This window comes from Paramisgurnus dabryanus, chromosome 1 (genome assembly GCF_030506205.2).
Source record: "Paramisgurnus dabryanus chromosome 1, PD_genome_1.1, whole genome shotgun sequence".
NCBI classification, from domain to species: domain Eukaryota; kingdom Metazoa; phylum Chordata; class Actinopteri; order Cypriniformes; family Cobitidae; genus Paramisgurnus; species Paramisgurnus dabryanus.
In genome coordinates this window covers 17,696,658-17,709,396 of record NC_133337.1, presented here as the reverse complement: position 1 = coordinate 17,709,396, position 12,739 = coordinate 17,696,658, and the positions used below count along the sequence as shown (strand labels likewise).

The 12,739-nt window shown below is 39.9% G+C and overlaps 1 protein-coding gene across 4 annotated transcripts; it reads right to left on the bottom strand.

The window, feature by feature from the left end:
- Window positions 1–3,232: 3,232 nt before the first annotated feature.
- Window positions 3,233–12,379, bottom strand: sim1b (SIM bHLH transcription factor 1b). Of its 4 annotated transcripts, none has more exons than XM_065264353.2 (12): window positions 12,197–12,379; window positions 11,588–11,907; window positions 9,431–9,540; window positions 9,095–9,184; window positions 8,883–8,991; window positions 8,700–8,785; window positions 8,321–8,520; window positions 8,081–8,187; window positions 6,831–6,978; window positions 6,043–6,202; window positions 5,208–5,571; window positions 3,233–4,165 (listed from the first exon to the last, which is right to left on the bottom strand). In XM_065264353.2, the coding sequence occupies exons 2-12, from the start codon at window positions 11,760–11,762 to the stop codon at window positions 3,564–3,566; spliced, it is 2,151 nt and encodes a 716-aa protein (XP_065120425.2). In that variant the 5' UTR covers window positions 11,763–11,907; window positions 12,197–12,379; the 3' UTR covers window positions 3,233–3,563. The 4 variants fall into 4 exon arrangements, with proteins under 4 accessions (XP_065120425.2, XP_073669797.1, XP_073669798.1 ...); XM_073813696.1 differs by having other exon boundaries at window positions 5,208–5,568; XM_073813697.1 differs by having other exon boundaries at window positions 9,455–9,540.
- Between the last annotated feature and the right edge of the window lie 360 nt (window positions 12,380–12,739).

Sequence of the window (12,739 nt, the reverse complement as noted above, 5' to 3'; positions counted from 1 at the left end):
GTCTACAAGTCCGTAGGGTGTCCCATCTGACATTTTTATGCTTCGAAGTGTGCTCATCAGCGTCCCCTTTGCACCCTTGATGCGGTCTTCGCCAGAGTCTGCACTGCAGCAGGCTTTGCGCACTACCAACTCAGAAGTCCTTGCAAAAGAGCAGATGACAGAAGGGAGTTCACACTGTTGGACAACTTCTCTTCCTATTTCTGGCATAATGCTCGAGTCTGTCACAAAATACGACTCTGGAGCTCGCTCGTGGATTTGCATTAAGGGTCTTTAAGATCTGCACTACCACTACATGATGTCATCAAAGTGTGGACTCTGAGGAAGTCCATAGTGTGCCATTTGGGACAAGGCCAGAGAGATCGGAAGTTTGCCTCTTGGTTTATATGAAGTGTCCAGTGGGCAGCAGAGGGCGCTGTTGCTCTTCTTTGTCAGATTGAGATCTGTACAGATGTTTCTTGATTCTTACATTAGTAACTGTGTGCGTGATTCTGTAACAAAAGATGAAAACATTCAGACTGAATAATAATGAATGCCTGGAGATTTTATTAAAGGAGCTTTCTCTGCATTTAATAGATATATGTAACAACTCAGTTATAGAAATATATTATACCTAAATCCATTTACTTAATTGTTGATTTGTATATTAGTATTATCTGTCTTTTATTTATCTTGTTGGAGTGTTTATTGATGACACCTGCAGGGTTTCACTGGGTCTGTACTGTCATACATTAATGGATTATGTGAAGGACACTTTACTTTTATATTAAAATGCATTTCTGTAATGTCAAATTCATCACTTATGTCATAAATCTGTACACACACAGGGAAAGAACATTGAATGAACGTGTGTAAAATATTTCTAGCATGTAGAAACGGTTTGTGTTTTATTTGGATACACGTTCATCCTGCAAACAGTTTTCTTTTTTGCAGATTCACGAAAGATTTGAATAAAAAGTCTGTTGATTCTGCTGTGTGTTTGTGATATGAGCTTCAGATTACACAAATACTTTCTGTTTTCAAACACTCATTTACCCAGAGCTCTGTAAATGAGGATATTATTTTTGTAATAATTACAGACTGACTGTAAACCTACATGAAAATATAATTTACTTCATTAAATCATGTTTGAGGATGTTCTTAATCCCAAAGGAGTCTTATTCCAATTTAGCTCACTATCTGGAGTTAATGTTGGACTTTGTCAACTGTGTCAGAAAACACAAAAACAATTTTACGAACACACAGCTAAAGAGGTGTGTATTTGTGTGCATGCGTCATGCATGTTTGTGTGTGTGTGGTTTCTTACGTAGTTGTGTCTGGTTGTGTTTTCACTTTATCTTCATGTTGGTATGTAGTTTGGCAGATAGTAATGTGTGACACATAAATTGTCTCTAAATACAGCTGAGTGGATACCAACATCAAAAACAAAACATATGGAAAGTTTTTTCTCTTCCCACAGTTTTTTAACCTGAAGCCTACTTTTTTATACTAGCAATGATAATGTATGTGGTCCATTTTTTTTTGTTATATATTTGCATTTAGCAGCTAGTTTCACAAATGTTCTGATACGCACAAAATTATTCTTTGACATCTCCCCCTGTCTCTCTCTAAACTAATGTAAAAGTGAGTGATTGTGTGTGTTTGTGTATTTCTGTGTGTTGAATGCAGTTGTTGAATGCACATCTGATCTGCAGCTGTAGGTTGATGTTGGCAGAACTCTGAACGCTCATAAATCAAAGTGTGTGTCAGAAGATCAGTAACACACAGCGAGTTTTAGTGGCTGTATATGTTCAGGTGAAATGAGAGAATCAGGTCAGGTTAATCTTTATCATCAGGTTCTATTCAATACTCAAGTGTGAACATCTGTGTGTGTGTGTTTGTGTGTGTGTGTGTGGTGAGAGAAACTCAGTGAAAAGGCATTTGTTCTAAACTTATTTAATTTTTTTTAAAGAGAAACAGTTTTGTATTTAGGATAAACAGGGAGATTCAGTTGGATATTTTTAGTTTCAAACTGGATCATCTTCATGTGTGGTTTTTATTTATTTTTAGCAGTGAAAAGTCATAATTTGTGATTGAGTATTTCAGATAGTCATTTATTAAGAATGCAGTAATTTTTTTCAGCTGTATTTCAAATCAAAGTATCATGGTTTCAGGTTTTGTGTCAGTGAGATCATGTCATTTTTGTGGAGTAAAATCTGTAATGAATCATGCTTTGTGTTTTATATAAGAGCTGTTGATAAAGAGCATTAACATGCTGTTACAAGTGTGCGCGTGTGTGGTGTGGGGGGGATTTAGTAAAACATTTCAGTTGAGCCGCATAAATTCATGAGAGTTTAAGGAGCCACGGCTGAGCTACACGCACACACACACACACACACACACTGAAGGCCCATCTGGTTGAGTGACCTGTAGTAATTAGTTATTAATCTTCCCATGAGACAGACCTGAGGAAGAATACATTATCACACTTACTGACACAACAGCAGAACAAGAGTGATGGGAAACCCACGGGTGGTGTAAGACGGTGGGGGGAGACAGAGGGCCGGAGCACAGAGAGGATAATGCTATCAGATTGGATGTTAATTGTGATGTAATCCTGAATGTTAAACAGTTAATTACAACAGTTTTTTCTCTGTGTAAAACCCACCGTGATGATGCTAAGGGGATGCAGGCGATTGTCAGGGCGTTGCGATGTGGTTGCTAAGGAGTCTCTATGATGATCTGTAGATGTGGCTCTGATGCAATGGATGTGAGACCATTCAACTGTTTGATGGTTCACTGTATAGAAATTTTAGGAATGATCACCAGCATTTGTAGCAAATAGTCTGATAATTTCATACAGGCCAATGTCACGTTTACTGTTGCTTATCTAAAAAAAGCCCTAATGAAACAATCATAGTGTAGAGTGTGTGTGTATGTGTGTGTGTGTAGAGGTTTAAAGTTGTTGTTTGGCTCTTTAAAGCATGTAAATGCCCTCCAGGGCTTTTGTGGCATGAGGCCCAACACACACACACACACACACACACACACACACATCAGTCACTCAATATGTTGAACATCTGGATGTGACAGCAGCAATAATGTCTGATTCGCACTTCACATGACTACAATCTGAGACACATTAGCATGAGATGATCCTGCTCGGGAGTTTAGAGATAAAACATCACAGATGTTGTTGAAAAATACACATTTTATGCAAACTTAAATGCAACGTGCAAAAACTGACACGCAAGAACGGTACAGGTTTGAAGGGAAGAAATCAAAGCATTTTTTGTTCATAATGACACAGTAAACAGATGAGAGCTCCCTGTATAGAGATCCTTTAGAAAATCACACGATCAGAAGAATCTTACACTTTATAGTTTTACTGTAATATCTGTGATTTCAGTGATGATTGTGGTAGAGTAAAGAAAATGCTGTTGCTATGCAAAAAGACATTTTATTCATGCAAAATATTTTGGATGCGTTTCATAAGTGTTGCGAAAATAAAACAGAAAGGACAAACATCCATACATGAGTCCAGTGTTCCAGCTTCATATATTGTTTGTGTTCTCCGGGTGCTGGAGTCAGCTGCTGTGTGTGATGATAACTGATGTGCTGTTGTGTGCGTGTGTGCCGTTTGTTTGTAAATGTACATTCGAGTTCACGTCGTAATGAGGAGGAAAACCCCCTAAACCTCTGGCTCTGTTCTGTGACTCCAGGTTTCCTCCAGCGAGGGGACATGCTGAGTGTCCGTGTCCGCTGATGGCCTCTCTGTCCTGGGGAGGATAAAGCAGCGAGGTGCTCTGGGCCTGGATGCGAGGAGAGACGGACGGTGGCCGCCGGTAGTCGTTTGTCGGGTGGGATGGTCTGTCTGATCCCGGGCTGCTTAGGCCAGAGAGAGACGCTGGACTTCCGTCCTTGTCGTCATGGGAACCCGTTGCCATGGCATCTCTACACAGGATTAGGGTCCCGGGTGTATGACGGACCACACCGGGTATAGATGTGAAGAGAACAGAGGAGTAAGCGCTCGACTCTATGTCCTCCACCTTAATCACCTCCTGTTTGCTTCTGGTGGAGGTCTCCTGCGGGCTGGATTGAAACGGCCTGTTGTCATGGCAACTGTCTCCAGAATCTCCCGATGACCCTGCTCCTGGAGAACTGACCGCATGCTCGTCGTCCCAGTGAGCTGAGAACGAGAGACACAATTTAATTGAAAAAAATTTCACGCACCATTGTGTTTTCTAATTTTATACCTGCGTTTTATATTTTTTTTAAAAACCTTTTGTTTTGAAGGCTTTAAAGAGACTATATAAATATGCTGATCTTCCAGCTCCCCTAGAGTTAAACATTTGATTTGTACCTTTTTGGAATCCATTCAGCTGATCTCCAGGTCTGGCGGTACCACTTTTAGCATAGCTTAGCATAATCCATTGAGCCTGATTAGACCATTAGCATCGCAAAACCAAAGAGTTTCGATATACTCCTCTGTTTTTACATCATATACTAAGACCAACAGAAAATTAAAAGTTGCGATTTTTTAGGCAGATTTGGCTAAGAACTATACTCGAATTCTGGCGTAATAATCAAGGACTTTGGCACTGTAACATGGCTGCAGGAGTCCCCTTGGGAACTATTTTCTGGCAGTGCGTAATATCAATGCGCCTCCTGTCGGTCTTAGTTCACGATGTAACTACAGAAGAGTCAAGTTTTAAATAGGAAAAATATCAAAACTCTTTGATTATTTTTTTTTGCGGTGCTAATGGTCTAATCAGATTCAATGGATTGTGCTAAGCTATGCTTAAAGTGGTACCGACAGACCTGGAGATCAGCTGAATGGATTACAAATGCAATTGCGCAACACTCTTGATTGACAACTAGGAGGACCAATAGTCTTGATGCTCCACCCGGAAAAAGAAAATCCTCTGCAATAGCTTTAACCCTAGGGGAGCTGGAAATGAGCATATTTTCAAAAAAATGGAGTGTCCCTTTAATGTTGAATAACAGTTTTGTTGGCAAATATATATTCTGCTTACATACTTTATATATTAGTTTCTTGCACAAATTTGTATTTACAAGTGGTGTGGAGAGTTATCATTGTATCCGAACCCCAAAACATTTAGTTTCTCATTTTGCGTTAACACAAATGTCTGGTATAAAGACACTTATAATTTATTTCTGTCTGATACACTTGAGTTACAGATGAGAGTCTGCGGTTTGTAGTAACTCACCTTGTGAATGATGAAACGCTCTGCATTCAAACTCTCCTCCGTTTTGTTGGGCTGCTTTTGTAAGAGATGGGACAGAACGTGCGGTTTCCCACCAGCCCTCTCGCCCAATCTGATCTCTTACGCCCAGCACATAACGTCCACCCTGACAGCGGACGGTAGACGGGTCACACGGTGTTTGTGCTGATGTCATCATGTCACTCTGAGAGAGACTGTAACACTCGGCAAAGCGTCTGTAAGCGCACGCTGATTCTGAGGCCTCGCTCTGATCCAGTCGCTGTGGAGAGGTGGAGTCTGTCAGAGGGCTGCCACCCCATTGGCTGTCGTGGTCGGACTCGGAGCGATCAGGGTGGAAGGCCGGGAACTGCTTGGGAAATGGAGAACAGAAAGTGAGGTTTATCTCAATTATCTCAATATATTGAATATTGCACAACCCTACAAAGCATCAATTTTATTTTCATTTAACAAGTTCGCATTAACATGTAGTCAATAGGGAATAAGAAATAGCATATTTGGCATGCTGTCAGAGGGTAGGGCTCTGAGCTCGAAATTTTAGCCCGAATACAGAGAAGCCTACTACCCCCTCTTTAACTGTGATAGGTGAACTAGCTTAGAATGAGGTGATTGGGTGGAGGGAGGGATGCTGCAAAACTGTCCCGGGACGGAGGTGAGGGGCAGCTATATATTGATGGGATCACATGACCATGCTCCTCCCGAACTTAATTAAATAAACTTCATGTGATTGGTGACTTGGAGAAATTCAAATATATCTTATGTGTTTACTAAATCTTCACATTTTAAAAGATTTTCTAAATCTAGCCCACTTAGACGTCCATACCTGTGGATAAGGAGAAACCAGGATTTTACTCCTAGTGTTTGTCACTGAACTTCTGTCCATCAGTTTCTCATCTCTTTCATTATGGTTACTGTACAGGAATGCAGGTTTACTGGGATTCAACTGGTCCAGAGACAGCACCATTCCCTTATATTCTGTGTCCCTTAACACACAAACACAGACAGGTGTTGTAATCCTCATTCTTATATAAGCTTTATGCTGAGGAGGACATCTGCAGTCAGGTCAGAGTTAATCAGTTTCTACGGCCGATCAAACATTAGCAAACATTCTTACAGTCCGGATAGAAATCTCTCACCCTTGAACTCTAAACATGAATCCTGTAGCGTAAAGGAAACGCTTGTGAAATGTTTCTCATTGATTTCACACCTGTGGTTTTATGTTCCACACCTTTAGACCTTCGAGACGTCTGTCCTCCATCTCAACTACTGAACTTTTCACTGAGACTGAGAGCAAACAGCTTCATTCTGCTCTTATCATAAAACATCTCAGGGAGACGTCAGTAAGCAGCAGGTCTGATAACACTGAGTTTTCCTCTCAGATCTGTCAGCTGAACTCAGAACAGCTTGCTGCTGTAAACTAAAGGCTCAGTTTAACACTGGTCTTCGTAGCTAACAGTGCTGGACTGAGGCTGATAATAAAATCTCACGACACAAATAGTTCGATTCTAAAGTGATTTTAACATTTGTTATTCCTGTAATTGTATTTCTTTTTTTATTGATCAGATTCTCATTTCATCCTCTGACCTGCGGATTGATGAAGGTGAGACTCACGTGAGGACGTAGTTGACGCTGACAATGCAGTGCGGCCTGGACGAGCGACTGTTGTGCACGATTGTTGCGTAACTCTGAACCCAAACCCAGCCGCCACGTTTAGAGAGGAATCTGTAATATTTAGTGGTCACCTGACCTTTAACAAGCACTAAACGGAGAAAGAGAAAATTATACAACAGGTGTTTGCAAAGACAAATCTTTCTAAAGCATTTAATTATTGAAGTCAAACTCAGTGAGCTGTCAACTGTCAAACTAAATCTAATGAAACCTAATAAGTGACCGATTGGAACCACACTATAGATAGCAACTCAGTGCGTGGAGTGCGGTCTGCGTAGTGCTGTCTGCTTAGTGCTGTCTACGTAGTGCTTTCTGCTTAGTGCTGTCTACGTAGTGCTCTCTTTGTAGTGCTCTATATGTAGTGCTGTCTGTGAAGTGCTCTCTACGTAGTGCTGTCTGTGTAGTGTTGTCTGCGTAGTACTGTCTGCACAATGCTCTCTGCGCAGTGCTCTCTATGTAGTGCTGTCTGTGTAGTGTTGTCTGCGTAGTACTCTCTGCACAATGCTCTCTGCATAATGCTCTCTTCGTAGTGCTATCTGCGCAGTACTCTCTGTGCAGTACTCTGTGCAGTGCTGTCTGTGTAGGCTGTCTGCGTAGTACTGTCTGAGTAGTGCTGTCTCTGCGCAGTGCTCTCTATGTAGTCTTGTCTGCGTAGTGCTCTCTGCTTAATGCTCTCTGGCAGTCCTCTCTATGTAGTGCTGTCTGTGTAGGTTGTCTGCAGAGTGCGGTCAGCGTAGTGCTCTCTGCCTAGTGCGGCCTGCAGAGTTCTGTCTGCAGAGTGCGTCTGCGGAGTGCTCTTTACATAGTGCTGTCTGTGTATTGCTTTCTGCGTATTGCTGTCTGCATAGTGATGTCTGTGTAATGCGTAGGGCTGTCTGCATAGTGCTGTCTATGAAGTGCTGTCTGCATGGTGATGTCTGAGTAATGCTGTCTGCGTATTGCTGTCTTTGTATTGTTTTCTGCGTATTGCTGTCTGCATAGTGATGTCTGTGTAATGCGTAGGGCTGTCTGTGTAATGCGTAGGGCTGTCTGCGTAGTGCTATCTATGTAGTGCTGTCTGCGTACTGCCTTCTGCATCGTGCGGTGGACGAAGTGTTGCCTGTGTAGTGCTGTCTGTGAAATGCGTAGTGCTGTCTGCGTAGGCAGCTCACTGACTTTGGAACAGTGCAGTAGGTGATTGCAGCTCAACTTACACAGGTGATGAGCACAGCGTAGGTGAAACATGTCACAGCTGTGTACATGATGATACAGGGTCTTCTCAATCAGGTCCTGTGGTTCATATCCTGTGAGCTCTGAAACCCTGATAAACACCCAACAATGACACAAGAAAAATTGCAATTATTATTATAATTACATTTTTATAAATCAATTCAGTAATTCTCTGTGTTTGTCTTACACCTAGAGGTCATGTGACTAAAACACACACACGTCACCTTGAGTCCAGGAAAATGAGCTTCATGTCGAGGCTGGCCCGGAACATAAACATGTTGCTGTGCAGTTTAATCTCGGTGACAGCACTGGGAGGCAACGTGTGTCCGACGGCCACCAGACCCACATTCTGATAGCAGCCATCGAACGGAGAGGAGTCCAGACTGAACTGCCTGATCTTCAGGTAACCGCTACAGTGAATGACCTGTGGAGGTGAGGGGTTAAAGGTCAGCAGGCACCATGCATAACAGTGTGTTTGTGCATTACATGATGTTATTGTCATCATGCTTCCAGCTGTATGTAAGCCCTTGGTTTCATTATGACAACAACACTGAAATATTGCTCTTTAACATCATTAAAGCACTTCTGCTCCGTGATACTGACCTTATAACCTCCACTTGTCAGACCTGCGTTTCGTTTAGCCAAGACACATTTCATTCTAAGGAAGAACGACCTCTCCACTTCATATTCTAAAAAATTCAATTTTTCAAAATTTTAAACATTTAGTGACTTTTGTTAAAAAAAACATTTTATTTAGACTATTAAATATTTCTCCAAATGTCTCACCTTGTATGAAGTGTGAGTGATATGAGGGTTGTGGTGTAAGAACCGCAGCCATCTCATCATGGTCAGCTGGATGAACATATTCATAAATACTGTTTCCAGTTAACTCTACCTGTGTTAAACAAAATGTTTAATTCGGAGTGAATTCACATCGAAACGGGTTTATTAAAGCATGCAGAGCAGGCGCCGGGTTCAGGCCTGTGCGTGTTCTGCACCTGTGATAGGCCGAGATGGACTGACGCAGTCTCAGAAATATACATGATCTTCCCATCTGCTGCAACCACGAATATAAATCCGTCCAATGTCTGCAATGCAACAACAATATCAGACACATCATGACAGACTGAAAGAAAAACCGCACATATATCTGCAGGGAAGCATCAGTAGATGTTAAACAACAAAAATATACTAATAAAACCTTTAAACACAATTGTTTCAGTAAATACTCCTTTAATTTTTGCTGTTTTACGAAACCCTCTTCTAACAACATTCATCTTATCATAAAACATGTGAAATGATGAGTTAAATGAATAATAAAGTCTTAATATTACCTGAAGCGTCTTGTTGAATATTACCTGAAGTAGATGAGATCCCAGATCATGGTTTGTGTTATTATCTAAAGATCTGCCTCGAGCCGCATGACCCCAGCTCTCACCCAAACCTATAATGCATTAAATATATCATGTAGCCCAATATAGCCTTTAATTAAATTTATATTTTGTAACTTTACATTTTACATTTAAATCGAACGGGCCCACGAGCTTTTACGCTGCTAAATTGTAATGCTCTACTAACACTGTAACAAAATGTAACATGAAGTTACAACAACTTGGTTTTGCAAGTGAAGTCAACCTTTTTTAAGTTTTGGCTTAAAAAAATTGACATAACTTATAAAATCAAGTTATAAATATTAAACGAAACATATGTAATATAAAAATATTTTTTACAGTGTAGTTGAGCTGCAGGATTTATTTTGATTTTGATTAATGTTTTATAATAACGGTGATTGATTGATTTATTATAATTATTATAAACTGTAGTTTATTTAATATTCTAAGCATTGATCTATCACGTATTTGCTTAACTAAACAGAGTTAACACGAGTGAGCACACACACTAATCCGCGCGCTCGCGCGTGTTGTGAGTATTGATGGATTGCTAGTAAATCTAAGCTCGTGAACAAACAGCAACGTCGGGAAGCAAATCACGGACATAAGCCGCAAACATGCGTGGATCTGCGTGACCGACATTTTAATACACAAACACACACGCGCGCCCAATCAGTCACAAAGTAGAACACCAGACCATATATAAACATCTATCTTTTTATCTATTTTTTAACATAAGATATATGTATATATAGGCGTTATATATCCTATGTTTGTAGGCCAATATAAACATCTTCAGCTCTTTAGAAAATATTCAGTGTAGAATTTAGACCGCTGTATTTTTTATTTTTTAGAATTAAGAAAATTTCTGTCATAATATTTTACATTGAGTACCTCATCTATGTGTGTATAACTGATGAATGAGAGGTGTGTGCAAGTAAAGTGCTTTAATATTGTAAGTGTTATACTTGCTGAATATGAATCCACACGTGCAAGAATCAAACACGCGCTCCTGTAGCCCTACATCAGACACGTTGATTCTGGACTCGCGCCCGGTCTGAATTCATCTATTAGTCAAATTGTTCACACATTGAAGAGGCGATCGAGTTCATATGGACCGAATTTAACTTTATTCTGCACCTGGACATTATTTGTTATAAAATTGTTAATGTAGAATAATATAATATCATAATAAATCATAATTAATGCTCTTAATAATTACCATTGTTTTATAAAGACATTATGAAAAGTTATTTTGGCTGCTAATGAGGCAAAACTCCTTTTAAGCGTTTTAGGAAAATATTGGAAATTTGCAGGCTAATAATAGGCTAATATATACCACGTTTACAATAAATCAATTATAAATAGGTATATAATAATTTTAGTGAACGTTAAATAAAACGTTATATACCTACAATAGGAAACCTTGAAGCTTGCAGAGAATTTGAGCGGCTGACGCAGGAAAACGCAAAAATGAAATACGTAGGCCTACTTTTAAGTGTTTAAATTTAATGGATCTATTTAATGTCGTTATTTTTTATTTTCATCTTTTAATTATATTTTTTCAAACATGTATTTTTCACAGGAGAATGTAAATATTAAAATATTATGGGTTTCTTTAATGATGTCTGAAATAGGCTAATTGATTTCCTTTCTACTAAAATATAATTTTCTTCAATTATATTTCACGTTAAATTTACAAATCTGTTGTAATTAAACCGCGCTTAAAGAAAGAAGAATCAGCATTTCCTTAAGCTAATTAACAGCTAATTGTTGCCATTCAACAAAAAAGAAAAAAAGGAAATAGAATCTACTAAGCTCGAGCATCAATTATACATTCATCTGATGTTAAACGACTTGTGCTCGTCCAGACAGCCGTTCAGCACGCGCTCCCTGTGAAATGAGCGCTGCGAGTGCGCAGTCACGACCGGGACAGAATACAATCCTGCGCGTCTATCACTTACAATGCTATTGCCTCATCTGTCTGTCTGTCTATCTTGTCTGTCTATCTTGTCTCTCTATCTTGTCTGTGTGTCTGTCTGTTGGCCTGTCACAGCATCAGTTTAATGTGTGATTTAAGTGTTCGTGGTGTGATCTGACCTTGTGGGAACACCAGGCGCATCTTCAGGTAGCTGCTGGTCAATCGGATGATTGACGCTTTGTCCAGCTGTGACGTTATGGCCGATGGTAACGGCAACATTTTGGCGAGCTCGTAAAACTCGCTGTTTTCCTTCTCCCGTCGAGTCCTCGCCGCCGTCTTTGACTTCTCCTTCATTGTGACTCTGAGTTATAAATCCTTTAACATGTCAGTAGATTCACGCAGAGAGAGAGAGAGAGAGATGCGCGGGTCACAGCAGCGGAATATCTGACGCGTGCATTGTGAAATATTGCAGCGGTCGACGCGCAGGCCTCGCAGGTCACTACAAGTTAAAAAACAGCCAAAGGTTTTGTGAAACAGCTTTAAACGAAAACCAAACAAATATCTGTAATGTTTTACCCTTTGTTAAGAACTTCTAAACATCCAAAACAAAGCGCAAAGTATAAACTTGCACAAGACTAGATCAAAACTTAACATTTAATTGAGTAACAATCTCTTATTCTATACAGAATTAAATCCCAATTTTATTTAGCATTTTAATGATTTGTTCTCATTATTATCTCATATTGATTATGTCGTCCTAAAACACATTTAGATTATTAGACACTTACCGTCTCTTGTTGAGGATCCACAATATTTCCGCAATATTCGCAGAACTGACCGCTATTCTAATCTATTTCCTATTACAGTTATTCGCGTCTCTAAAATTCGTATAATAACTCATCACACATGAACGCATCATCAGGTACCGAGTCTGTCGCTTACACGGCCCCGTGCTGTCCGGTCTTACCATCATTCACGCGCTCATTGGTCAGAGAATCTTGTGGAGATCGGGGCGCATTGGGAGGGTGTGTGTGTGCGCGTGCGTGTGTGTGTGGATGTGAATGTGTGAAGGGTTTGGCCAGGCAGAATTGTATATTTCGAAAAGCCGTGTTGCAGTTTCCGAAGTTTCTTTTGTGTGAATTCAACGAAATATATTCACCAAAGTCTGTTTATTTAAGGCATTCACAACATTACAACAAGGTTAACATTGAATATTTTATTTGTGAAAAGCATTTATTTATTTTCTTTTGTAGGCCTGTTGATTAATTTAATATTATAAAGTGCTGGTCTGTTAACTCGTATTTGGATACAATATGTGTAAGCTAAAATTA

Bases quoted from the DNA above. Each gene is read 5' to 3' on its own strand.
- sim1b (XM_065264353.2), bottom strand. From the start codon at position 11,762: ATGAAGGAGAAGTCAAAGACGGCGGCGAGGACTCGACGGGAGAAGGAA. The intron at 8,786-8,882 runs GTGAGACATTTG...TGAATTTTTTAG, and splicing joins TCACTCACACTTCATACAAG to AATATGAAGTGGAGAGGTCG. The intron at 8,188-8,320 runs GTGACGTGTGTG...GGTGTTTATCAG, and splicing joins CTCATTTTCCTGGACTCAAG to GGTTTCAGAGCTCACAGGAT.